This window comes from Salmo salar, chromosome ssa17 (genome assembly GCF_905237065.1).
Source record: "Salmo salar chromosome ssa17, Ssal_v3.1, whole genome shotgun sequence".
Classification (NCBI taxonomy): domain Eukaryota; kingdom Metazoa; phylum Chordata; class Actinopteri; order Salmoniformes; family Salmonidae; genus Salmo; species Salmo salar.
In genome coordinates, this window is record NC_059458.1 from 66,115,673 (window position 1) to 66,143,472 (window position 27,800).

The 27,800-nt window shown below is 43.9% G+C and overlaps 1 protein-coding gene across 1 annotated transcript in view; it reads left to right on the forward strand.

Annotated features, from left to right (window-relative positions):
* Positions 1–27,800, forward strand: part of LOC106576444 (ankyrin repeat and sterile alpha motif domain-containing protein 1B) — a 309,496-nt gene that overhangs the window by 39,325 nt on the left and 242,371 nt on the right. Inside the window, 2 exon segments of the mRNA XM_045699996.1 lie at positions 13,317–13,397; positions 14,857–15,013. Coding sequence (XP_045555952.1) covers positions 13,317–13,397; positions 14,857–15,013 — 238 coding nt within the window.

Below are 27,800 nucleotides of genomic sequence, written 5' to 3' on the forward strand. Positions count from 1 at the left end.
CAGCACAGTACTGTACAGTAAAGAAAAATAGAGTATAGTACGGTAGAGTAGAGTACAGTAAAGAAGGAAAGTTCCTAGGGAACTATGCAGTATTTCGTTTTTGTAATGTGTTATTTCTTACATTGTTACCCCAGGAAATCTTAGGTTTTATTACATACAGCCGGGAAGAACAATTGGATATAAGAGCAATGTCAACATACCAACATTACAACCAGGAATACGACTTTCCCGAAGCGGAGCCTCTGTTCAAATAAAATGTTATTGGTCACATACACATGGTGAGCAGATGTTAATGCAAGTGTAGCGAAAGGCTTGCTCGGACCACCACCCAGGACAATGGATCTAATCCCAGTAGCCGACCCAAAACAACTGAACCGCACTAGGGGCAGACGGAGCGGTCTTCTGATAAGGCTCCGTAGACTTGCACATCGCTCACCGCTCCCGAGTATACTACTCGCCAATGTCCACTCTCTTGACAACAAGGTAGATGAAATTCGGGCAAGGGTTGCCTTCTAGAGAGATATCAGAGATCGTAACATTCTCTGCTTCACGGAAACATGGCTCACTCGGGATATGTTGGCGGAATTGGTTCAGCCACCTGGCTTCTCCATGCATCGCGCCAACAGAGATAATCACCTCTCTGGGAAGAGGAAGGGCGGGGGTGTATGCTACATGATTAACGACTCATGGTGTTATCATAACAACATGCAGGAACTCAAGTCCATCGGCTCACTCGACCTAGAATTCCTTACAATCAAATGCCGGCCATTTTACCTACCAAGAGAATTCTCATCAGTTATTGTCACAGCTGTGTACATTCCCCCTCAAGCGAACACCAAGGCAGCCCTCAAGGAACTTCACTGGACTCTATGTAAACTGTATATCCGGAGGCTGCATTTATTGTAGCTGGGGATTTTAATAAAGCAAATTTGAGAACAAGGCTACCTAAATTCTATCAGCATATTGATTGCACGACACGCAGGGCTAATACTCTCGACCACTGCTACTCTAACTTCCGCGATGCATACAAAGCCTTCCCCCGCCCTCCCTTCGGAAAATCCGACCACGACGCCATCTTGCTGGTTCTGTCTTATAGGCCGAAGCTCAAACAGGATGTACCAGTGACGAGAACCATTCAACGCTGTTCTGACAAATCGGAAGCCACGCTTCAAGATTGTTTTGATCACACCGACTGTAATATGTTCCGGTCAGCCTCAGAGAAGAACATTGACCTATACGCTGACTCGGTGAGTGCGTTTTATAAAGAAGTGCATTGGAGATGTTGTACCCACTGTGACTATTAAAACCTACCCTAACCAGAAACCGTGGATGGATGGCGGCATTCGCGCAAAACTGAAAGCGCGATCCACCACATTTAACCATGGAAAGAGGTCTGAAAATATGGCTGAATATAAACAGTGTAGTTATTCCCTCCGCAAGGCAATCAAACAAGCGAACTGCCGGTACAGGGACAAGGTGGAGTCGCAATTCAACGGCTCAGACATGAGACGTATGTGGCAGGGTCTTCAGGAAATCATGGACTGCAAAAACAAAAACAGCCACGTCACAGACACTGACGTCACGCTTCCAGACAAACTAAACACCCTTCTTTGCCCGCTTTGAGGAAAATACAGTGCCACCGTCGCGGCTCGCTAACAATGACTGTGCCCCCTCCCTCCTTCTCCGTGGCTGACATAAAACATTTAAACTTGTTAACCCTCGCAAGGCTGCTGGCCCAGACGGCACCCCCAGCCGCATCCTCAGAACATGCGCAGACCAGCTGGCTGGTGCGTTTACGGACATATTCAATCGCTCCCTATCGCCGTCTGTTGTCCCGACATCCTTCAAGATAGCTTTCTTGGGAACAGGAACAATGGTAGCCAAGGTAACTGAACTAAATGACTATCGCCCCGTAGCACTCACTTCTGACATCATGTAGAGCTTTGAGAGGCTAGTCAAGGATCATATCACTGCCACCTTACCGGCCACCGTGGACCCACTTCAGTTTACATACCGCCCCAACAGGTCCACCGATGACGCAATCGACATAACATTGCATACTGCCCTATCCCATCTGGACAAAAATAATACCTATGTAAGAATACTGTTCATTGACTACAGTTCAGCATTCAACACCATAGTACCCTCCAAGCTCATCAAGCTGGAGGCCCTGGTTCTCAATCCTGTCCCGTGCAACTGGGTCCTGGACTTTCTGACGGGCCACCCTCAGGTGGTGAAGGTAGGAAACAACATCTTCGCTGACCCTGAACACTGGGGCCCCACAAGGGTGTGTGCTCATCCCTTTCCTGTACTCCCTGTTCAGCCACGCACGCCTCCAACTCAATCATCAAGTTTGCAGACAACACAACAGTAGTGGGCTTGATCACCAACAACGACGAGACAGCCTACAGGGAGGTGAGGGCACTCGGAGTGTGGTGTCAGGAAAATAACCTCTCACTCAACGTCTACAAAACAAAGTAAATGATCGTGGACTTCAGGAAACAGCAGAGAGAGCACCCCCCTATCCACACCGAAAGGGACAGCAGTGGAGGAGGTGGAAAGTTTAAGTTCCTTGGCGTACACATTACAGACAAACTGAAATGGTCCACCCACACAGCCTCAGGAGGCTGAAGAAATTTGGCTTGTCACCCAAAACCCTGACAAACTTTTACAGATGCACAATCGAGATCATCCTGCCGGGCTGTATCACAGCCTGATATGGCAACTGCACCGTCTTCAACCGCAAGGCTCTCCAGAGGGTGGTGTGGTCTGCACAACGCATCACCTACAGCACTCGATGTCACAGGAAGACCAAAAAGATCATCAAGGACAACAACCAACACCGAGCCACTGCTTGTTCACACCGCTATCATCCAGAAGGCGAGGTCAGTACAGGTGCATTAAAGCTGTGACCGAGAGATTGAAAAACAGCTTTTATCTCAAGGCCATCAGACTGCTAAACAGCAATCACTACCTCAGAGAGGCTGCTGCCTACATTGAGACCCAATCACTGGACACTTTAATAAATGGATCAATAGTCACTTTAAATAATTCCACTTTAATCATGTTTACATGTCTTACATTACTCATATCGCATGTATATACTGTATTTTATACCATCTATTGCATCTTGCCTATGCCGCTCGGCTTTCACTCATCCGTATACTTATATGTACATATTGTCATTCACCCCTTTTTAGATTTGTGTGTATTAGGTAGTTGTTGGGGAATCATTAGATTACTTGTTAGATATTACTGCACTGTTGGAACTAGAAGCACAAGCATTTCGCTACTGTCGCATTAACATCTGCTAACCATGTGTATGTGACCAATAAAAATTGACAGTACAGAATGTAGAAATGCGCCATTTTCACATAGTATGTAGACACTGATATTGTGCTGGAGATAATGAAAATGAGGTTGAAAAGTGGAATTGCCCTTTTTAAAACAACAACCAAAAGGACTTCCTCTAACAGTTTTTTTGTTTAACACTAATAGGAGTTAACTCTAGATCAACACAAGTGTTGAATAGAAATAACACTGAGTGTTAATTACCCCATAGTGTTACATTTGAGTAACACTGGCAAGTGTAATGCAGTGTTAATTTTTTGCACTATGGAGTGTTACATTAACAATCACAATGTAACACTATAATCAGAGTACTTTTTACACTGTAGAGTGGGACCATATGTACTCTAAGATGGTGTTAAAATATACTTTAAGTATTGATTTAACACTGTTCAATGTACTGTGAGGAGAATATCTATGAGAGGAGTAATAGGTCAAACACACACGTGTGTGTGTGTGTGTGTGTGTGTGTGTGTGTGTGTGTGTGTGTGTGTGTGTGTGTGTGTGTGTGTGTGTGTGTGTGTGTGTGTGTGTGTGTGTGTGTGTGTGTGTGGAACCGTAGCTTCAAATAGGTGGTATATTGAATTGGTGTTTATTTGCGGTTTGACTACCAAGACCCAGCAGGTATTGTCCGACTAGGACGAACAGACGGTATTTCACACTGTCAGACAATTTACCTCCTATAGTAACAAAGTCCCTCTCAGACAAATCGAGATGATCATTTCATGAATTCTCAGTGTTGAGTAATTCCAACTCATTACCGTAGCCACTCAGGACATTTAACTACTAAAGCCTCAAGCCATCATCCCACATTTACTAAGGAAGCCAGAAATGCCACATCACTACACATTTGCGTCCTAATTGGCACCCTATTCCCTATGTAATGCACTACTTTTGCCTTATGGGCCCTAGTCAAAAGTAGTGCAGTATACACTGAGTGTACATAACATTAAGAACACCTTCCTAGTATTGAGTTGCACGCCCTTTTGCCCTCAGAACAGCCTCAATTCATCAGGGCATGGACTCTACAAGGTGTTGAATGTGTTCCACAGGGATGCTGGCCCATGTTGACTCCAATGCTTCCCACAGTTGTGTTAAGTTGGCTGGATGTCCTTGGGTGGTAGACCATTCTTGATACACATATGAAACTGTTAAGTGTAAAAACCCAGCAGCGTTGCAGTTCTTGACACAGTCAAGCCGGTGCGCCTGGCACCTACTACCAGACCCCGTTCATAGAAATAGTTCTTCATGTTTTATGTACTCAGTGTATATGGAATAGGGTGTCATTCACGATGCAACTTCGTCACATCCTGTGTCCCTCTCCCACTGACAAACTGACCGGCAGGATGACAAGATGGTCAATGATCAAAGTCCATCAATAGACTTCCTGAATCCCGGGGGGATGGGGGTTGTACTGCGGCTATCGATTGGCCGTGTCTGGTTTTCATTATTGTCGAGTCGGAATGCAAGAAAGCGGTCAGTTTCTCCTGCCAGTGTGTGTGTGTGTGTGTGTGTGTGTGTGTGTGTGTGTGTGTGTGTGTGTGTGTGTGTGTGAAGTGGATCAGAGGGCAGTTTGATCTCCTAATGAATAACTTCCTGTGGAGTCGTTCCATGTCATTTCAGCAGGCTCTGACACCCACTATCACAGATTGTTCTGAAATCCTTTCTGTTGTTAGAAACAGATAAGATTAGCATTCCTGCAACATTATTTTGTTGAAATTTCATTTGATCTCTGAGAAATTAAGCTAATTTGATTGCACCCAAACTGGCCCTTTTGGATTTATAAGATTCACATAATATTCAATAAATATAGTCCCCAAAATCCGATTGGGACTGAACTTTTTCTTACCATTGAGTAAGACATGAGGAATCCAATAAAATGTTCCAAAGCCAGCTACGGACCTCCCACGCCAATCCTTCCCCAACAACCAGTATACAGTATAAATTCACTATGTCTGACAAGTAGAAGGATCTGTGGCTTGGAATATTGCCTGTTCATTTGTTTAATATATTCCCTTTTAAGTTGTTTGTTTTATTCCCCCTGTTCAGATAAATTAGCCATTGAAGTTGCTTGCATAAATGACTGTGAAAGTATCAGGTTTCGCCCACTAGATGCCGCTGTTCCTGCTACTGCCACACCGTTTTATAAATGTTGCTGGTCTCTTGTCTTTATTAAATGGATCACAACATTTTGCAACTTTGGGTAGAAAACCAATAACCTTTGCTCATGATGAAAATGTATTCTTTAGTCAAGCCAGTCCTCCATGAACGCAGTTCATTTTGTCCTTCTTTTAGCAGGTAGGCCGTCATTGTAAATAAGAATTTGTTCTTAACTAACTTGCCTAGTTAAATAAAGGTTAAATAAAAATAAATAAATAAACCAACCTAATGCTTCAAAACAACCCTCCTTGAATAGTCCAACAAATGGCAGCTCTCTGAGAGGGCTATCGCTATGGTGCAATTCTCATATGAAGGCTTTTCTTACCAACACTGATGGAGAAATGGGCTAGTGCCAAAAATTTTCTGCCAGCTCTAATAAAATGATAAACCATTGCATGACAATCATAAAATTGTTAGGAAACATCTCATATATGTAGTGTGATTTAGTATCCATTTAATAAAGACAAGAGACCAGCAACATTTATAAAACGGTGTGGCAGTAGCAGGAACAGCGGCATCTAGTGGGAAAAACCTGGTACTTTCACACTCATTTATACAAGCGACTTCAATGGCTAATTTATCTGAACGGGGGAAAAAACATCAGCAGATTCACAGGGAATATATTACAAAGGATGAAGAAGCAATACTCCAAGCCACAGCTCCATACTACTTGTCTGACATAGAGAACTCATACTGTATACTGGTTGTTGGAGTAGGATTGGCGTGGAGATTATATGAATCACTTAAATTAAAATAGAAAATTTTGGTTACAATTAATTCATTGAATTTCTCAGAGATCAAATTAGACTTCAACAAAATAATGTTTCAGAAATGCTAATCTTATCTGTTTCTAACTACAGAAACGATTTCATCACAATCTGAGATGGTGGTTGTCAATATCCTATTTATTGTGCTTTTTGAGGTGGAATGACCCTGTGACGTCACAACCTTTTACCCTATTGAGCATGTTACTGGCCATTAGATGGTTGCCAGTGCACTGGTGTGTGTGTGTATGTTGAATTGTGACATGTGTCTGTCTAATTGAGATGTGTTGTAGGTTTAGAAACACCACTTCTCTCTAAGTCAGGTTTAGGGATGGATTTCTATTCAGTAAAGCGGAAGATGAGATTGTGTGATATGAGATTTTCAGAAAATGTCAATTTGAAGAAATGCTTGAGGTTGTGTGTTTGTCTTTCTTCATTTCATTATAGTGTCATGCACATGGGCTTATAAGACTGTATGTCACATTGTGGTGTTGTAGGGGTTTGTGTGTTTGTTCATCTCATCCATTGGATTTAGTGTGTGGTTTCCCATGAGGCATATGCCTATACACTTCTTAGCTTTGAAGTGAAAGTTCAGTGGGTGTTTGTTTGCTAGGGTACGGTATACATGCTGTATATATGATATGTGAATCAACATTTCAATGCACTGTATAGTCTCTTTGTGTGTGTCTTTTTTTAAATGCGTGCGCATTCAAACCTTTACACCCACACGCTAATGAGTGTGACTGACTTCACCCCCGTCTCTTACACACGTCTGGTAATGGCATTACGGTGTCTCAAGCAGCATTTACTGCCCTGGAGCTGCTGTCTGGGGATGGGGATGGGAGGTGAATTAAATCTGGGCTGTAGAAAGAGCTTTTCCTCGTGTGTGTGTGTGTGTGTGTGTGTGTGTGTGTGTGTATGTGTGTGTGATATTTATACCTGTAAGAGTTTGAGAATGTGTGAAAATATTGACATTATGTGTGTGCCTGTGTGTGGGTGTCAGCCCACCACCTAGGTCAGCTTAATTAGTGTGTTCCTCCAGTGCTGGTACCAACAACCAATAACACACAAGCAGGAAATGAGGAATGTCTTCCTTCTTCCACTCCTTCGATCTCCACACCAGTCCCTTACATTTTCATGTCCACTAGGGCGATTCCGTGGGAAAGTCAACCTAATCATGCCCAATTAATGTTAGTCATTTGCATATGAAAGCACATTAATAATTATCCTGAAGGTCTGTATGTTGGAGCTTTATTTGAAACGTTTTTAATAGGAGGCCAAGTCTAAAAACAGAAGTCATTTCATGGCCTTTTGGTGGAGCGCACAGAGCTTGTTTCTCCACTCGCAGCTGTCCCCCAGTGTTGGTTATGAAGGTGAGATGTTAATGAAGCAATACAGACCAAATTGAAGTGTCTACAGTCATGAAAAGATAGGGGGTGTCTGGGACAATGTTACACCCTTTGTTTTCTTTAGGAAATATTTTTGTAAAACATGCACCTAACATTGGATCATCTTCCAGATGTCTCTCTGAAGTTAACTTTCATCAAGGTTTTACATGGTATATATTTGGTTTCTCTCTTTTCCTCGTCTCCATTTTAATATCTGCACCATCCATATCGGTTGTGATGGATATTAATGTATCTTATCTTTGCTTCAGAAGCTTGTGCATTCAACACATTTCGTGTGTTTGTTCTGATGTGTTCTTCAGACTTTTACAGAAGCAGTTGTTGATATCTTGGCAATGATTTGTTCTGGTTCAGATGATCTTGGAAAAGATCTGCTGAAGTGTGTTCCTTATACTTGGTAGTACTGTTTTTCAGATAGAAAGATGAAGAGTTATGAAAGCCCCCCCAGAATATACCAACTTTTAGGGCTGGCATAATTATCGTATAGCCATGTAAATGATGGTTATGGATGAATAAAATAAATTAATTCATAAGTTGTTTTTTCAATATAAAAATATATGTTTTATCCTAAGTTCCATGACTGGCACAGCACTACCAACCAGCTTCATCCAGAGTCCAGAAAAGTAGATTGTCAGTATAGGCACATGCATATTGTTTTATTTGCATATTGTGTTAGAATATTTCAGAAAAGTTTTAATACAAAACAATATTTTATTGGTCTGTACATTCAGCTGGTAAGGATTTATCTTGATCTATATCAAATGAAGACAAGTGAATGTTAAGGTGTGGTGACTGGCCTACCTGTATACTATTCAGGCTGTTATTATGCAATTCTTAATGTACTAGTGTATGCCTTCTGTTGACCTTCTTTTTAAACATTCCAAATGACTTTCCTAAGAAATGGCGATCCATGTTTTGACTTAAAACATACAAACATAGACTTCTGCTATTCTGTTCAGTCTCCCCATAAAGCTTATCCATTTCATGTAACATCCAAAAAAGCTTATTATGTTTTCTTCATTTCTCCAACATACCAATATTGAGAAGTCCACTTTCTTCGGTAACAGACGGAGAGAGGGGGAGACAGAGAGAGGGGGAGACGGAGAGAGGGGGAGACGGAGAGAGGGGGAGACGGAGTGGCGGGGAGAGGGAGTGGCGGGGAGAGGGAGTGGCGGAGAGAGGGAGTGGCGGAGAGAGGGAGTGGCGGAGAGAGGGAGTGGCGGAGAGAGGGAGTGGCGGAGAGACGGAGAGGGGGGGAGACAGAGAGAGGGGGAGGCGGAGGGAGTGGCGGAGAGACGGAGAGAGGGGAGACAGAGAGAGGGGGGAGGCGGAGGGAGTGGCGGAGAGACGGAGAGAGGGGGAGACAGAGAGAGGGGGAGGCGGAGGGAGTGGCGGAGAGAGGGGTGACGGAGAGAGGGGGTGACGGAGAGAGGGGGAGACGGAGAGAGGGAGTGGCGGAGAGAGGGGTGACGGAGAGAGGGGGAGACGGAGAGAGCGGAGAGGGGGGGTGGCGGAGAGAGGGGGAGACGGAGAGAGGGGGTGACGGAGAGACGGAGAGAGGAGGAGTGTTTATGTGAAGGTTGTATGTAGCCTTCCCTGTGGCTCAGTTGGTAGAGCATGGTGTGGCAACGCCAGGGTTGTGGGTTCGATTCCCACGGGGGGCCAGTACAAAAAAAAAAATGCATGAAATGTATGCATTCACTACTGTAAGTCGCTCTGGATAAGAGCGTCTGCTAAATGACTTAAATGTAAATGTAAAAATGAGAGAGGGAGTGGCGGAGAGGGGGGGTGACGGAGAGAGGGAGTGGCGGAGAGAGGGAGTGGCGGAGAGAGGTTGTGTCTAAGGGCACTAGACAGGACATAGTCTGCATATTTCTCTAATCTCCAAATAAGCAGACGTCTAGTCTACAAGAATGTTTACATGTATTTCTTATCTAATGTTTCTCCCTAATTCAATTTAGGACTGCTTCTTGCCTTTTGTGCGCATAGTGAAAGCACAGTAGAAGAGAATAGAGCCCACTGCAAGACAATGCGTGGGGAAGACTAGGGAATTGGCTGTGGAATGTGCAATAGAATGCCAGATGGAAAATATAAGACTGTTGAAATTGAATGTAGAACATGAAATAGAATGGGAAGTAGAATATAGAATGTTGAATGTGCAATAGACTAGAGTGTAGAACGTGAAATAGCATGAAGTAGAATGTGAAAAATAATATGTTGAATTTAATAAATTGTGACAGAATGCAGTCTAGGATATAGAATGTGGGCTAGAATTCAATGGGAACTTGAATAGAACGTAGAATATGAAATATAATGTGAAATTAAAACTCTTAGCCCTGTGATAAAGGTCTGAGACCCATTACCTCATTTTGTGGAGTACCAGTACCAGTCTTAGTTCCTTGTTCTGAATGGTCCTCTATGGAGGAACTACCCAAGGTGTGTGAACAAACACCCATATTTTTGTGTGATTTTTATTTTGTTTTCTCAAATTTACAGATTGCACTTTTATTTAAAGGCTCTTGGTTGTGGGCACTGGCCAGTCACCCCATATCATCTCACACCTGGTCCCACCTAAAGGACTCATACACTCTCTCATACAGTCACTGTGTGTGTGTGTGTGTGTGTGTGTGTGTGTGTGTGTGTATCAGAGTGTTGTTCGTGTGAGGAGTGTTTATGTGAAGGTTGTATGTAGCCTTCCCTGTGGCTCAGTTGGTAGAGCATGGTGTGTGCAACGCCAGGGTTGTGGGTTCGATTCCCACGGGGGGCCAGTACAAAAAAAAAATGCATGAAATGTATGCATTCACTACTGTAAGTCGCTCTGGATAAGAGCGTCTGCTAAATGACTTAAATGTAAATGTAAAAATGTACAGTGGGGCAAAAAAGTATTTGATCCCCTGCTGATTTTGTACGTTTGCCCACTTACAAAGAAATGATTAGTCTATCATTTTAATGGTAGGTTTATTTGAACAGTGAGAGACAGAATAACAACAAAAATATCCAGAAAAAAGCATGTCAAAAAATGTTAGAAATTGATTTGCATTTTAATGAGGGAAATAAGTATTTCACCCCTCTGCAAAACATGACTTAGTACTTGGTGGCAAAACCCTTGTTGGCAATCACAGAGGTCAGACATTTCTTGTAGTTGGCCACCAGGTTTCCACACATCTCAGGAGGGATTTTGTCCCACTCCTCTTTGCATATCTTCGCCAAGTCAATAAGGTTTCGAGGCTGACGTGTGGCAACTCGAACCTTCAGCTCCCTCCACAGATTTTCTATGGGATTAAGGTCTGGAGACTGGCTAGGCCACTCCAGGACCTTAATGTGCTTCTTCTTGAGCCACTCCTTTGTTGCCTTGGCCGTGTGTTTTGGGTCATTGTCATGCTGGAATACCCATCCACGACCCATTTTCAATGCCCTGGCTGAGGGAAGGAGGTTCTCACCCAAGATTTGACGGTACATGGCCCCGTCCCTCGTCCCTTTGATGCGGTGAAGTTGTCCTGTCCCCTTAGCAGAAAAACACCCCCAAAGCATAATGTTTCCACCTCCATGTTTGACGATGGAGATGGTGTTCTTGGGGTCATAGGCAGCATTCCTCCTCCATACATGGTGAGTTGAGTTGATGCCAAAGAGCTCCATTTTGGTCTCATCTGACCACAACACTTTCACCCAGTTGTCCTCTGAATCATTCAGATGTTCATTGGCAAACTTCAGACGGGCATGTATATGTGCTTTCTTGAGCAGGGGGACCTTGCGGGCGCTGCAGGATTTCAGTCCTTCACGGCGTAGTGTGTTACCAATTGTTTTCTTGGTGACTATGGTCCCAGCTGCCTTGAGATCATTGACAAGATCCTCCCGTGTAGTTCTGGGCTGATTCCTCACCGTTCTCATGATCATTGCAACCCCACGAGGTGAGATCTTGCATGGAGCCCCAGGCCGAGGGAGATTGACAGTTCTTTTGTGTTTCTTCCATTTGCGAATAATCGCACCAACTGTTGTCACCTTCTCACCAAGCTGCTTGGCGATGGTCTTGTAGCCCATTCCAGCCTTGTGTAGGTCTACAATCTTGTCCCTGACATCCTTGGAGAGCTCTTTGGTCTTGGCCATGGTGGAGAGTTTGGAATCTGATTGATTGATTGCTTCTGTGGACAGGTGTCTTTTATACAGGTAACAAGCTGCGGTTAGGAGCACTCCCTTTAAGAGTGTGCTCCTAATCTCAGCTCGTTATCTGTATAAAATGGTCATTATGGCAAACAGTTATGTTTTTCTTTCATCAGACCAGAGGACATTTCTCCAAAAAGTATGATCTTTGTTCCCATGTGCAGTTGCAAACCGTAGTCTGGCTTTTTTATGGCGGTTTTGGAGCAGTAGCTTCTTCCTTGCTGAGCGGCCTTTCAGGTTATGTCGATATAGGACTCGTTCTACTGTGGATACAGATACTTTTGTACCTGTTTCCTCCAGCATCTTCACAAGGTCCTTTGCTGTTGTTCTGGGATTGATTTGCACTTTTCGCACCAAAGTACGTTCATCTCTAGGAGACAGAACGTGTCTCCTTCCTGAGCAGTATGACGGCTGTGTGGTCCCATGGTGTTTATACTTGCGTACTATTGTTTGTACAGATGAACGTGGTACCTTCAGGCGTTTGGAAATTGCTCCCAAGGATGAACCAGACTTGTGGAGGTCTACAATTTATGGCTGATTTCTTTAGATTTTCCCATGATGTCAAGCAAAGAGGCACTGAGTTTGAAGGTAGGCCTGGAAATACATCCACAGGTACACCTCAAAATTGACTTAAATGATCTCAATTAGCCTATCAGAAGCTTCTAAAGCCATGACATCATTTTCTGGAATTTTCCAAGCTGTTTTAAGGCACAGTCAACTTAGTGTGTGTACATTTCTGACCCACTGGAATTGTGATACAGTGAATTAAAAGTTAAATAATCTGTCTGTAAACAATTGTTGGAAAAATGACTTGTGTCACAAAGTAGATGTCCTAACCGACTTGCCAAAACTATAGTTTGTTAACAAGTAATTTGTGGAGTGGTTGAAAAACAAGTTAATGACTCCAACCTAAGTGTATGTTAACTTCCGACTTCAACTGTATATACATTGACTTTTGAAATGTCTTATTATTTTGCAACTTTTGTGAGTAATGTTTACTGTACATTTTTTATTGTTTAATTCACTTTTGTTTATTATCTATTTCACTTGCTTTGGCAATGTAAACATATGTTTCCCATGCCAATAAAGACCTTAAATTGAAGTTGACTTGAGAGCGAGAGACTTCGATGGTCATGGCAAAACGAGTCCATTACATGCTCATCAGCTCTGTGGAGGTCCCACATCCCATAGAAGAATGGTAGACTGGTCCCAGATCTGTTTGCACTGTCTTTCTGACTCCGATGGTCATTGTGATGTGGCTCAGGCACAAACAGATCTGTGATCAGGCTAAAAGAAAAGGGTTTCTATATTGTGTACTTAAGTGTCTGTGATGATCATGTGCTCAACACATAGGGACGCCTGTTGTGTGATTTTCAATTACAAAAAAAATGATCAAGTTCAATTTGAAAGCATACAATTCTAAGGACTGTGTCTTGGTGCGTGTTGGCTTAAAGTCTGTCTGTCTGTCTTGTGTCCACAGCATGTGGAGAGGCTTGAATGTAAACTGTGCAGACAGTTCAGGCTACACACCCCTCCACCACGCATCACTGAACGGACACAGGTAAGAGTGTGTGTGAATGTGGAGAGGTGGCTGGTGGGGGTGAGGAAGTGTTTGTCCGTGTGCTTGCATGCTTGTGAGTGTAAAGCAATGCGATTGCCTTTTCCAGACACACACACACTAGGGGTGGGCGATACATTTAAATGAATCTAATTAATTTTATATGTTTTTCTGCGATATTCCAAATGTCTATCACAAGAATCAAGTAATTATTTTATCTGCTAGTTGTCATGTAGTCTTCTTGGTCTCGTCTCCTTCTCTTCTGCTGTGACTGTTAACCTTCCCATTTATACATACACACCAACACTTGAAAGCCAGATCAGTGTTTAATGCAAAAAAGCACGTTAAACTATTTTATTAAAATAATGACATTATTAGTGGCTCTTACGGTTGTAGAAAGTTTATATTTAGTCTAGTCAAGTCCTGAATTCATTAGATCATTGCTGACTGTTTGAAATGCAGTGTATTGACCTTTAGTTGTACAACAAAGCTGATTTAGTAAAAACAGAAACAATATATATATTGTGAATCTCCCATACGTTTGAAAAAGCTCTTACACACATATACACACCAGCCCCTTTCCACATTCTCTCACACACACACACACCATCCCTTTTTCCCACTGTTGGATTAAGATGAGTCTGACAGCTAGCCCTGCTCAGCCAAACTGTCGGATTTACGCTGTGCTTTGGAGGCCATAATGTGTATTTCCTTGTTTAGAACAGCTGCAGTAGAGGAGAGAGAGAGGGAGGGAGAGAGAGAGGGAGAGTTGGGGGGAGAGAGAAGGAGACAGAGATAAAGGGAGGGAGAGAGTGATAAGTACAGGCTCCAAGAGAAAAACAAGGTCACCAACACACACTTAGAGAAGTGATTTAGAACTTTAGATGAGGGGGGAACAAGGAGGGAACTAACCATTTAACTGTACACTTTTAGACCGTTGAGTTTTGACAATGTATGCATCCTAAATGGCACCCTATTCCCTATATACTGCACTATATAGGGAATAGGGGGGCATTTGGGACACACACAATGTGAACGTGGCGTTCTAAAAGGTGAAGCAACAAACTGAATTCTTTCAATGTGAAGAGTTAATTTCAGTCCAGCTAATGCTATTAATGATTTGAATCCACACACATATAAACATTCAAGGCAGCCTTGGTTATGCAGATGGAATTATGATTCAGGCCAAGTAAAGTACTTATGCTTTTCTTTCTCTCTCCCCCTTCTCGCTCTGTTTCCATTTTCTTTCTTTCTCGCTCTGTTTCTCCTCTTCTTTCTCTCGCTCTCCCTACACTTTCTTGCCTTTCTCGCCCCATCTTTCCCCTTCTCTCTCTATTCCATCTCTTCCCTCTATTTCCCTCGCTCTCTCTCACTCCCCTTACTGCTCTCCTCTCTCTCTATCCCCTTCCGCCATTCTCCCCCATCCTTCTCCCTCCTCCTCCCCCCTCCTTCCCTTCCTCAGGGACGTGGTGTTGAAGTTGCTCCAGTTTGAAGCCTCCACCAATGTGGCAGACAGTAAGGGCTGCTTCCCCTTGCACCTGGCCGCCTGGCGTGGGGACGTCGACATCGTCCGTATCCTCGTCCACCACGGGCCCTCACACTGCCGCGTCAACCAGCAGGTGACAACACACTGTTCTGTACTACACACTATTCTGTTCTTCACACTATTCTGTACTACACACTATTCCATACTACACACTGTTTAATACACTATGTACTACACACTATTCTGTTCTACACTGTTCTGTACTACACACTATTCTGTTCTACACACTATTCTGTACTACACACTATTCTGTTCTACACTGTTCTGTACTACACACTATTCTGTACTACACACTATTCTGTACTACACACTATTCTGTACTACACACTATGTACTACACTATTCTGTACACTATATACTATACTACACCCTATTCTGTTATACACTATACTACACACTGTTCGGTTCTACACTATTCTGTACTACACCCTATTCTGTTATACACTATACTGTACTACACACCAGAGGTGGGACCAAGTCATGGTTTTACAAGTCACAAGTAAGTCTCAAGTCTTAACAGTCAAGTCCCAAGTCAAGATAGGCAAACCCGAGTCAAGTCTCAAATCCTAAACTTTGAGTTTCAAGTCCTGAACAAGTCATAATGTGCTATTTTATTTATATATATACACACATACATATACACACACACACCCATTTATTTAATCAGGTAGGCTAGTTGAGAACAAGTTCTCATTTACAACTGCGACAAAAACAACAGAGTTACACATGGAATAAACAAACAGTTAATAATACAATAGATCAAAAGAAAGTCTATATACAGTGCGTACAAATGGCGTGAGGAGGTAAGGCAATAAATTGGCCATAGTAGAGAAGTAATTGCAATTTAGCAAATTAACACTGGAGTGATAGATGAGCAGAAGGTAATGTGCAAGTAGAAATACTGGTGTGCAAAAGAGCAGAAAAGTAAATAAAAACAATATGGGGATGAGGTAGGTAGATTGGGTGGGCTATTTACAGATGGACTATGTACTGCTGTAGCGATCGGTTAGCTGCTCAGATAGCTGATGTTTAAAGTTAGTGAGGGAAATATAAGTCTCCTGCTTCAGCGATTTTTGCAATTCGTTCCAGTCATTGGCAACAGAGAACTGGAAGGAAAGGCGGCCAAAGCAGGTGTTGGCTTTGGGGATGACCAGTGAGATATACCTGCTGGAGCGCGTGCTACGGGTGGGTGTTGTTATCGTGACCAGTGAGCTGAGATAAGGCGGAGCTTTACCTAGCATAGACTTATAGATGACCTAGAGCCAGTGGGTTTGGCGACGAATATGTAGCGAGGGCCAGCCGACTAGAGCATACAGGTCGCCGTGGTGGGTGGAATAAGGGGCTTTGGTGACAAAACGGATGGCACTGTGATAGACTGCATCCAGTTTGCTGAGTAGAGTATTGGAAGCTATTTTGTAAATGACATCGTCGAGGATCGGTAGGATAGTCAGTTTTACGAGGGTATGTTTGGCGGCATGAGTGAAGGAAGCTTTGTTGCGAAATAGTAAGCCGATTCTAGATTTAATTTTGGATTGGAGATGCTTAATATGAGTCTGGAAGGAGAGTTTACAGTCTAACCAGACACCTAGGTATTTGTAGTTGTCCACAATCTAAGTTGGAACCGTCCAACTTTCGAAGACTTTAGAAAGGCAGGGCAGGATGGATATAGGTCTGTAACAGTTTGGGTCTACAGTGTCTCCCCCTTTGAAGAGGGGGATGACCGCGGCAGCTTTCCAATCTTTAGGGATCTCGGACTATTCAAAAGAGAGGTTGAACAGACTGGTAATAGGGGTTGCAACAATGGCGGCGGATAATTTTAGAAAGAGAGGGTCCAGATTGTCTAGCCCAGCTGATTTGTACGGGTCCAGGTTTTGCAGTTCTTTCAGAACATCTGCTATCTGGATTTGGGTGAAGGAGAAGCTGGGGAAGCTTGGGCAAGTAGCTGCGGGGGGTGCGAGCTGTTGGTCGGGGTTGGGGTAGCCAGGAGGAAAGCATGGCCAGCCGTAGAGAAATGCTTATCTTTACCAAATGTAATACCATTTCATATTTTTAACAAGAGTAATACTTAGTATATTACATTTACGCAAATCATGAACGCTTTAGAAAAAAAAAAAAATATTACTTTCCAAATAAATGTTATATTTCCGTGGAAATACATGGGTAGCCATGAGAAAGACCCCCCCCATAGTGATCGACTATCGAGGATCGCTATGGGGCAATGTAGACTTGTACACAATCGCCCAATCTTACACACACTCTCTCTCTGTGTGGTTACAGTAGGCTAACGTATGTCAGTGGTTCTAGGAACAGCAGTAACATCAGGCAGGATTTAGGCTACCAACTGCCTAGCCAGTTATAGCTCAATCCTGGGTGCTATGATCACGTTCCCGCACTGACTGACTGTGTGGAGGCTCATTGATTTAACGTTACGTTAGCCTACATGATACACTATTAAAGTAATGAAATATATAGCTGTCGGCTATATTAGCCACGACTTACCGTTCTTTGTGCAGCTTCAAATTTCGAACAAAGTTGGAAATTGTTGCGCCTCCATCTGTAATTTTCTTCCCGCATGTTTTGCAAGTTGCAATCCGTTTGTTGATACAGCGTCGTCTTTATATCCGAAAATAATCATTTTGGGTGATAATCATAATCATCTTTCCAAGGGCTCCATCTGAATTCACCCGCCGACGTTCCTCTGCACTGCCACGCACAACTTTTTCTTAGCTGGCACAATTTGATTGGCTGCTGTGCGATTCCAACTGTAATCCGTTAAATTAAGAGTTGATGCACTGCACACTTTTTTTAATAGCGTCATTTTAATATTTGGGCTAGGGGAGGGTATCAAGTCAGGTCGAGTCATAAGGCTCAAGTCCAAGTCAAGTCCCGAGTCATTGGTGTCAAAATCGAGTTGCAAGTCATCATATTTCTGACTCGAGTCCAAGTCACGTGACTCGAGTCCACACCTCTGCTACACACTGTTCTGTTCGACACTATACTTTATTACAAACTATTCTGTACTACACACTATTCTGTACTACACGCTATTCTGTACTACACATGTTCTGTACTACACACTATTCTGTTCTATACACACACTTCTGTTCTACACTATTCTGTAATACACACTGTTCTGTTCTAAACTTCTTTACTACACACTGTTCTACACTATTCTGTACAACACACTTCTGTACTACACTGTACTGTTCCACACTTCTTTACTACACACTATTCTTTACTACACACTTCTGTACTACACACTGTTCTGTTCGACACTTATTTTCTATACTATATTACACACTTCTGTTCTACACTTCTGTAAATCAAATCAAATGTATTTATATAGCCCTTCGTACATCAGCTGATATCTCAAAGTGCTGTACAGAAACCCAGCCTAAAACCCCAAACAGCAAGCAATGCATGTGAAAGAAGCACGGTGGCTAGGAAACTACACACAACTACACACTGTTCTGTTCTACACTATACTACACTGGTCTGATCTGCACTACACACTAATCTTTACTACACACTAATTTTTACACACTATTCTGTACTACACACTATTCTTTACTACACACTTCTGTTTGACACACTCTTCTGTTCTACACTATTCTGTACGACACACTGTTCTGTACTACACACTACTGTTCTACACTTCTGTACTACACTATTCTGAACTACACACTGTTCTGTTTTACACTGTACTGTACCACACACTGTTCTGCACTATTCTGTACTACACACTATTCTGTACTACACACTTTTGTATTACACACTATTCTGTTCGACACACTATTCTGTACTACACTTATGTACTACACACTTCTGTTTTATACTACTGTTCTACACTATTCTGTACTACACACTATACTGTTCTTTACTACACACTATTCTGTTCTACACTATACTACACACTGTTCTGCACTATTCTGTTCTACACACTATTCTGTACTACACACACTTCTGTACTACACTATACCACACACTGTTCTGTTCTACACTATTCTATATAGAGGTCGACCGATTCTGATTTTTCATTACCGATTATTGGAGGACCTAAAACCCCGCCGATACCCGATTAATCGGCCAATTTTTTTTACAAATTATTTTTATATAACATGGAACATGCTCAATTTGGTTTAAATAATGCGTGTTGGAGAAGAAAGTGTTGGAGAAGAAGCAATATGTGCCATGTAAAAAAGCTAACTTTAAGTTCCTTGCTCAGAACATGAGAACATATGAAAGCTGGTGGTTCAATATTCCCAGTTAAGTAGTTTTAGGTTGTAGTTATTATAGGAATTATGATGCATTGACTATTTCTCTCTATACCATTTTTATTTCTTATACCTTTGACTATTGGATGTTCTAATAGGCACTTTAGTATTGCCAGCCTAATCTCAGGAGTTGATAGGCTTGAATTAATAAACAGCACTGTGAAGCAAGCATTGCTAAGAGCTGCTGGCACACGCAGTAAAGTTTGAATGAATGCTTACGAGCCTGCTGCCGACTACCACCGCTCAGTCAGACTGCTCTATCAAATCATAGACTTAATTATAATATAATAAACACACAAATACGAGCCGTTGGTCATTAATATGGTCAAATCCGGAAGCTATCATTTCGAAAACCAAACATTTATTCTTTCAGTGAAATACGGAACCGTTCCGTATTTTATCGAACGGGCGGCAACCCTAAGTCTAAATATTGCTGTTACATTGCACAACCTTCAATGTTATGTCATAATTATGTAAAATTCTAGCAAATTAGTTTGCAATGAGCCAGGCGGCCCAAACTGTTGCATATACCCTGACTCTGCGTGCAATGAACGCAAGAGAAGTGACACAATTTCCCTAGTTAATATTGCCTGCTAACATGAATTTCTTTTAACTAAATATGCAGGTTTAAAAAATATGCTTCTATTGATTTTAAGAAAGGCATTGAAGTTTATGGTTTGGTACATTTGTCACGTTTGTACTTTTTTCGCGAATGCGCTTTTGTTAAATCATCCCACGTTTGGCAAAGTAGGCTGTGATTCAATGATAAATTAACAGGCACCGCATTGATTATTTGCAACGCAGGTCAAGCTAGTTAACCTAGTAATATCATCAACCATGTGTAGTTAACTAGTGATTACGTGAAGATTGATCGTTTTTTATAAGATAAGTTTAATGATAGCTAAGTTTAATGCTAGCTAGCAACTTACCTTGGCTTCTTGCTGCCCTCGCGTAACAGGTGGTCAGCCTGCCACGCAGTTTCCTCGTGGAATGCAATATAATCGGCCATAATTGGCATCCAAAAATGACAATTACCGATTAATCGGTCGACCTCTAATTCTGTACTACACACTGTTCTGTTCTATATTATTCTGTTCTACACTATTCTGTACTACATTCTGTTCTACACTGTACCATGTTATCCAAAAACAAGCTTGCTTCACAGCAGCATATTGATGATGTCACGACTAATGGGTGTTTTGTTTTTGCGAAGGAGAAAACAAGATGCTAGGCAATCTAGACGCTCACAGAGCGATGCATGACGATGAGCCAGGACAAGTAGTTAATCGTAGAGTGATGCTGTAATAGGCCTATGTCTTGGAGCAGACATATTGTGTGTGTGTGTGTGTGTGTGTGTGTGTGTGTGTGTGTTATGTTTTCACACAGAGTAAGTGTCTGTATTTGTCTTTGGCCACAGTTGAAGTCGGAAGTTTACATACACTTAGGTTGGAGTCGTTAAAACTCGTTTTTCAACCACTCCACAAATTTCTTATTAACAAACTATAGTTTTGGTAAGTGACTTAGGACATCTACTTTGTGCATCACACAAGTAATTTTTACAACAATTGTTTACAGACAGATTATTTCACTTATAATTCACTGCATCACAATTCCAGTGGGTCAGAAGTTTACATACACTAAGTTGACTGTGCCTTTAAACAGCTTGGAAAATTCCAGAAAATGATGTCATGGCTTTAGAAGCTTCTGATTGTCTCAAATTATGTCAGTTAGCCTATTGGAGGTGTACCTGTGGATGTATTTCAAGGCCTACCTTCAAACTCAGTGCCTCTTTGCTTGACATCATGGCTGATTTCTTTTGATTTTCCCAAGACCTCAGAAATCGTAGACCTCCACAAGTCTGGTTCATCCTTGGGAGCAATTTCCAAACGCCTGAAGGTACCATGTTCGTCTGTACAAACAATAGTACGCAAGTATAAACACCATGGGACCACGCAGCCATCATACCACTCAGGAAGGAGACGCGTTCTGTCTCCTAGAGATGAACGTACTTTGGTGTGAAAAGTGCAAATCAATCCCAGAACAACAGCAAATGACCTTGTGAAGATGCTGGAGGAAACAGGTACAAAAGTATCTATATCCACAGTGAAACGAGTCCTATATCGACATAACTTGAAAGGCTGCTCAGCAAGGAAGAAGCCGCTGTTCCAAAACCACCATAAAAAAGCCAGACTACGGTTTGCAACTGCACATGGGGACAAAGATCGTACTTTTTGGAGAAATGTCCTCGGGTCTGATGAAACAAAAATAGAACTGTTTGGCCATAATGACCATCGTATGTTTGGAGGAAAAAGGGGGAGACTTGCAAGCTGAAGAACACCATCCCAACCGAGCTTTCTTGCAGAAGGGACTGGTGCACATCACAAAATAGATAGCTTCATGAGGAAGGAAATGTATGTGGATATGTTGAAGCAACATCTCAAGACATCAGTCAGGAAGTTAAAGCTTGGTCGCAAATGGGTCTTCCAAATGGACAATGACCAAAGCATACTTCCAAAGTTGTGTCAAAATGGCTTAAGGACAACAAAGACAAGGTATTGGAGTGGCATCACAAAGCCCTGACCTCAATCCCATAGAAAATGTGTGGGCAGAACTGAAAAAGTGTGTGCGAGCAACGAGGCCTGCAAACCTGACTCCGTTACACCAGCTCTGTCAGGAGGAATGGGCTAAAATTCACCCAACCTATTGTGGGAAGCTTGTGGAAGGCTACCCGAAACGTTTGACCCATGTTAAACAATTAAAGGCAATGCTACCAAATACTAATTGAGTGTATGTAAACTTCTGACCCACTGGGAATGTGATGAAAGAAAAAGCTGAAATAAATCATTCTCTACTATTATTCTTACATTTCACAATTTCACATTCTTAAAATAAAGTGGTGATCCTAACTGACCTAAGACAGGGAATTCTTACTAGGATTAAATGTCAGTAATTGTGAAAAACTGAGTTTAAATGTATTTTGCTAAGGTGTATGTAAACTTCCGACTTCAACTGTATGTGAGTCACAGATTATTTACACAATATTGTTGTGTGTGTGGCTACGATTTATCTTGGCAATACACTGCCTGCGCCAGAAACAGTACCCTGTATATATATTACACTAGTCACCAAGATATAGTATCCACTAAACACCCTGTATATATTACGAGTCACCAAGATATAGTATTCACTAAATAACACCCTGTATATATTACACTAGTCACCAAGATATAGTATTCACGAAACAACACCCTGTATATATTACACTAGTCACCAAGATATAGTATCCACTAAACAACACCCTGTATATATTACACTAGTCACCAAGATATAGTATCCACTAAACAACACCCTGTATATATTACACGAGTCACCAAGATATAGTATCCACTAAACACACCCTGTATATATTACACGAGTCACCAAGATATAGTATTCACTAAACAACACCCTGTATATATTACACTAGTCACCAAGATATAGTATCCACTAAACAACACCCTGTATATATTACACTAGTCACCAAGATATAGTATCCACTAAACAACACCCTGTATATATTACACGAGTCACCAAGATATAGTATCCACTAAACACCCTGTATATATTACACGAGTCACCAAGATATAGTATTCACTAAACAACACCCTGTATATATTACACTAGTCACCAAGATATAGTATCCACTAAACAACACCCTGTATATATTACACTAGTCACCAAGATATAGTATCCACTAAACACCCTGTATATATTACACGAGTCACCAAGATATAGTATCCACTAAACAACACCCTGTATATATTACACTAGTCACCAAGATATAGTATCCACTAAACAACACCCTGTATATATTACACTAGTCACCAAGATATAGTATCCACTAAACACCCTTTATATATTACACGAGTCACCAAGATATAGTATCCACTAAACACCCTTTATATATTACACGAGTCACCAAGATATAGTATCCACTAAACAACACCATGTATATATTACACGAGTCACCAAGATATAGTATCCACTAAACACCCTGTATATATTACACTAGTCACCAAGATATAGTATCCACTAAACAACACACTCATCATCAAGACTTACAGCGCTGGGCCATTCTCTACACATTACCCCACCTGAATTATGTTACAGTGGCCACACACTCCATTACTCGTGTTGGGGGGGGGGTGGATTGTCATGCTGGTGTTTACTACAGTTTTATTGGAGGATGCAATAACTGACTTGCCTAGTTAAATAAAACCAATAAAAAGATCATGCAGGAGTAACATGAAGCTGTTTGGTTTTACTATGGAGAAAGACCGGGGGAGAGAGAGGAGAGGTAGGTAGGTAGGTAGGTAGGTATAGAAGAGGGAGGGAGGTAGGTATAGAGGAGGGAGGGAGGGAGGTAGGTATAGAGGAGGGAGGGAGGGAGGGAGGTAGGTAGGTATAGAGGAGGGAGGGAGGGAGGTAGGTATAGAGGAGGGAGGGAGGTAGGTAGGTATAGAGGAGGGAGGGAGGGAGGGAGGTATAGAGGAGGGAGGGAGGGAGGGAGGTATAGAGGAGGGAGGGAGGGAGGTAGGTATAGAGGAGGGAGGTAGGGAGGGAGGTAGGTATAGAGGAGGGAGGTAGGGAGGAGGGAGGTATAGAGGAGGGAGGGAGGGAGGTAGGTAGGTATAGAGGAGGTAGGTATAGAGGAGGGAGGTGGGTATAGAGGAGGGAGGGAGGTGGGTAGCTATAGAGGAGGGAGGGATAGAGGAGGGAGGGAGGTGGGTGGGTATAGAGGAGGGAGGGAGGTGGGTGGGTATAGAGGAGGGAGGGAGGTATAGAGGAGGGAGGTAGGTAGGTATAGAGGAGGGAGGTATAGAGGAGGGAGGTAGGTAGGTATAGAGGAGGGAGGTATAGAGGAGGGAGGGAGGTAGGTATAGAGGAGGGAGGGAGGTAGGTATAGAGGAGGGAGGGAGGTAGGTATAGAGGAGGGAGGTAGGTGGGTAGGTATAGAGGAGGGAGGGAGGTAGGTAGGTATAGAGGAGGGAGGGAGGTATAGAGGAGGGAGGGAGGTATAAGAGGGAGGGAGGTAGGTGGGTATAGAGGAGGGAGGGAGGTTGGTAGGTATAGAGGAGGGAGGGAGGTAGGTAGGTATAGAGGAGGGAGGGAGGTTGGTAGGTATAGAGGAGGGAGGGAGGTAGGTTGGTAGGTATAGAGGAGGGAGGTAGAGGAGGTAGGTAGGTATAGAGGAGGGAGGGAGGTAGGTAGGTATAGAGGAGGGAGGGAGGTAGGTAGGTATAGAGGAGGGAGGGAGGTGGGTGGCTATAGAGGAGGGAGGGAGGTGGGTGGCTATAGAGGAGGGAGGGAGGTGGGTGGCTATAGAGGAGGGAGGGAGGTGGGTGGCTATAGAGGAGGGAGGGAGGTGGGTGGCTATAGAGGAGGGAGGGAGGTGGGTGGCTATAGAGGAGGGAGGGAGGTGGGTGGCTATAGAGGAGGGAGGGAGGTGGGTGGCTATAGAGGAGGGAGGGAGGTGGGTGGCTATAGAGGAGGGAGGGAGGTGGGTGGCTATAGAGGAGGGAGGGAGGTGGGTGGCTATAGAGGAGGGAGGGAGGTGGGTGGCTATAGAGGAGGGAGGGAGGTGGGTGGGTATAGAGGAGGGAGGGAGGTAGGTGGGTATAGAGGAGGGAGGGAGGTAGGTGGGTATAGAGGAGGGAGGGAGGTAGGTAGGTATAGAGGAGGGAGGGAGGTAGGGAGGAGGTAGGTAGGTATAGAGGAGGGAGGGAGGTGGGTGGGTATAGAGGAGGGAGGGAGGTGGGTGGGTATAGAGGAGGGAGGGAGGTAGGTGGGTATAGAGGAGGGAGGGAGGTAGGTATAGAGGAGGGAGGGAGGTAGGTATAGAGGAGGGAGGGAGGTAGGTAGGTAGAGGAGGGAGGTAGGTATAGAGGAGGGAGGTAGGTATAGAGGGAGGGAGGAGGTAGGTATAGAGGAGGGAGGTATAGAGGAGGGAGGGAGGTATAGAGGAGGGAGGGAGGTATAGAGGAGGGAGGGAGGTATAGAGGAGGGAGGGAGGTATAGAGGAGGGAGGGAGGTATAGAGGAGGTTGGTAGGTATAGAGGGAGGGAGGTAGGTAGGTATAGAGGGAGGGAGGTAGGTAGGTATAGAGGAGGGAGGGAGGTAGGTAGGTATAGAGGAGGGAGGGAGGTTGGTAGGTATAGAGGAGGGAGGTAGGTATAGAGGAGGGAGGTAGGGAGATTGGTAGGTATAGGAGGGAGGGAGGTTGGTAGGTATAGAGGAGGGAGGGAGGTTGGTAGGTATAGAGGGAGGTATGGAGGAGGTAGGTAGGTAGGTATAGAGGAGGGAGGGAGGTAGGTAGGTATAGAGGAGGGAGGGAGGTTGGTAGGTATAGAGGAGGGAGGGAGGTTGGTAGGTATAGAGGAGGGAGGGAGGTAGGTAGGTATAGAGGAGGGAGGGAGTTGTAGGTATAGAGGGAGGGAGGTAGGTATAGAGGGAGGGAGGTAGGTAGGTAGGTATAGAGGAGGGAGGGAGGTTGGTAGGTATAGAGGAGGGAGGTATAGAGGAGGGAGGTAGGTATAGAGGAGGGAGGGAGGTTGGTAGGTATAGAGGAGGGAGGGAGGTTGGTAGGTATAGAGGAGGGAGGGAGGTTGGTAGGTATAGAGGAGGGAGGTATAGAGGAGGTAGGGAGGTTGGTAGGTATAGAGGAGGGAGGGAGGTATAGAGGAGGGAGGGAGGTTGGTAGGTATAGAGGAGGGAGGTATAGAGGAGGGAGGTAGGTATAGAGGAGGGAGAGAGGTTGGTAGGTATAGAGGAGGGAGGGAGGTTGGTAGGTATAGAGGAGGGAGGGAGGTTGGTAGGTATAGCGGAGGGAGGGAGGTTTATATAGAGGAGGGAGGTATAGAGGAGGGAGGGAGGTTGGTAGGTATAGAGGAGGGAGGGAGGTATAGAGGAGGTAGGTATAGAGGAGGGAGGTATAGAGGAGGGAGGTATAGAGGAGGGAGGTATAGAGGAGGGAGGGAGGTTGGTAGGTATAGAGGAGGGAGGGAGGTTGGTAGGTATAGAGGAGGGAGGGAGGTTGGTAGGTATAGAGGAGGGAGGGAGGTTGGTAGGTATAGAGGAGGGAGGGAGGTTGGTAGGTATAGAGGAGGGAGGGAGGTTGGTAGGTATAGAGGGAGGTATAGAGGAGGGAGGGAGAGAGAGAAAGAAGAAGCATTCCAGACATAGAATAAGACAGAAAGGTAAGAGGACAGAAAGGGAGACTGAAGCATGGAGGTAGAAAGAGAGAGATGGTTAACAGGCTAGAAGCTGTGCCAGTTCTTTAGTGGGAGTTTATTGGAGGGTATGGGAGGTTATGGAATGGTTGTAAAGCAGGCAGAGCCCACTGTTTACTACTGGGTACACTGAACACACACACACACGCACCCACACACACGTACCCACATAAACACCGTACACAAATTCATGCCCACACAGAGCTGTTTATGCTATGCTTATGTGGCATAAACAGGAGAGAGTTGTGTGTCAGTTTAAATGCTTGTTTCATTTGAGTTATTGTTTGTAATGTATACCTATACATTCTGTGTGAATATGCAGGTGTCTGTGTATACCTGTGTGTTTATGAGTCAGTGAGCCGTAACCATTGAATTTACCCATCTCTGCATGCATTGGACATGGTTCTGCCGGCAGAAAATCAGTGGAACCTCATTCATGTGAAGTGTCTCTTGTGGGAAAACAACCCCCTCTTCTACCGCAGGGGTTCTCAACCTCAGTCCTGGTTCCTCTTCCTGGGTGCACAGGTGTTCTCACACTCAGTCCTGGTTCCTCTTCCTGGGTGCACAGGGGTTCTCAACCTCAGTCCTGGTTCCTCTTCCTGGGTGCACAGGGGTTCTCAACCTCAGTCCTGGTTCCTCTTCCTGGGTGCACAGGTGTTCTCACCCTCAGTCCTGGTTCCTCTTCCTGGGTGCACAGGTGTTCTCAACCTCAGTCCTGGTTCCTCTTCCTGGGTGCACAGGGGTTCTCAACCTCAGTCCTGGTTCCACTTCCTGGGTGCACAGGGGTTCTCAACCTCAGTCCTGGTTCCTCTTCCTGGGTGCACATTTCGTTTTTTGCTATAGCACTAGACAGCTGATTTAAATAAAAAACTTGATGATGATTTGGTTATTTGAATCAGCTGTGTGGTACTATGGCAAAAAAGCAAAACGTGCACCCAGGGGGAGGGGTCAGGACCGAGGTTGAGAAGCCCTGTTCTACCAGACAAGCTCCTTATACACCTCAGCAACACACACAGACGCCACATACACACGTGTATAACCATGTCCCTCTATGCTGCAGACAGGAACCCACAAGGGGATGGAAAGGTTAGCCCATTCTCTCTCTCTCTGTCTCTCTCTCGTGAGTGAGTGAGATGAAACATTCTAATTTCATTAACTGGAACATCTTCCCCAGCTATACAGACAGCCCCCCCGACACACCATATCTCCTGGAACATCTTCCCCAGCTATACAGACAGCCCCCCCCCCGACACACCATATCTCCTGGAACATCTTCCCCAGCTATACAGACAGCCCCCCCCCCCCCGACACACCATAT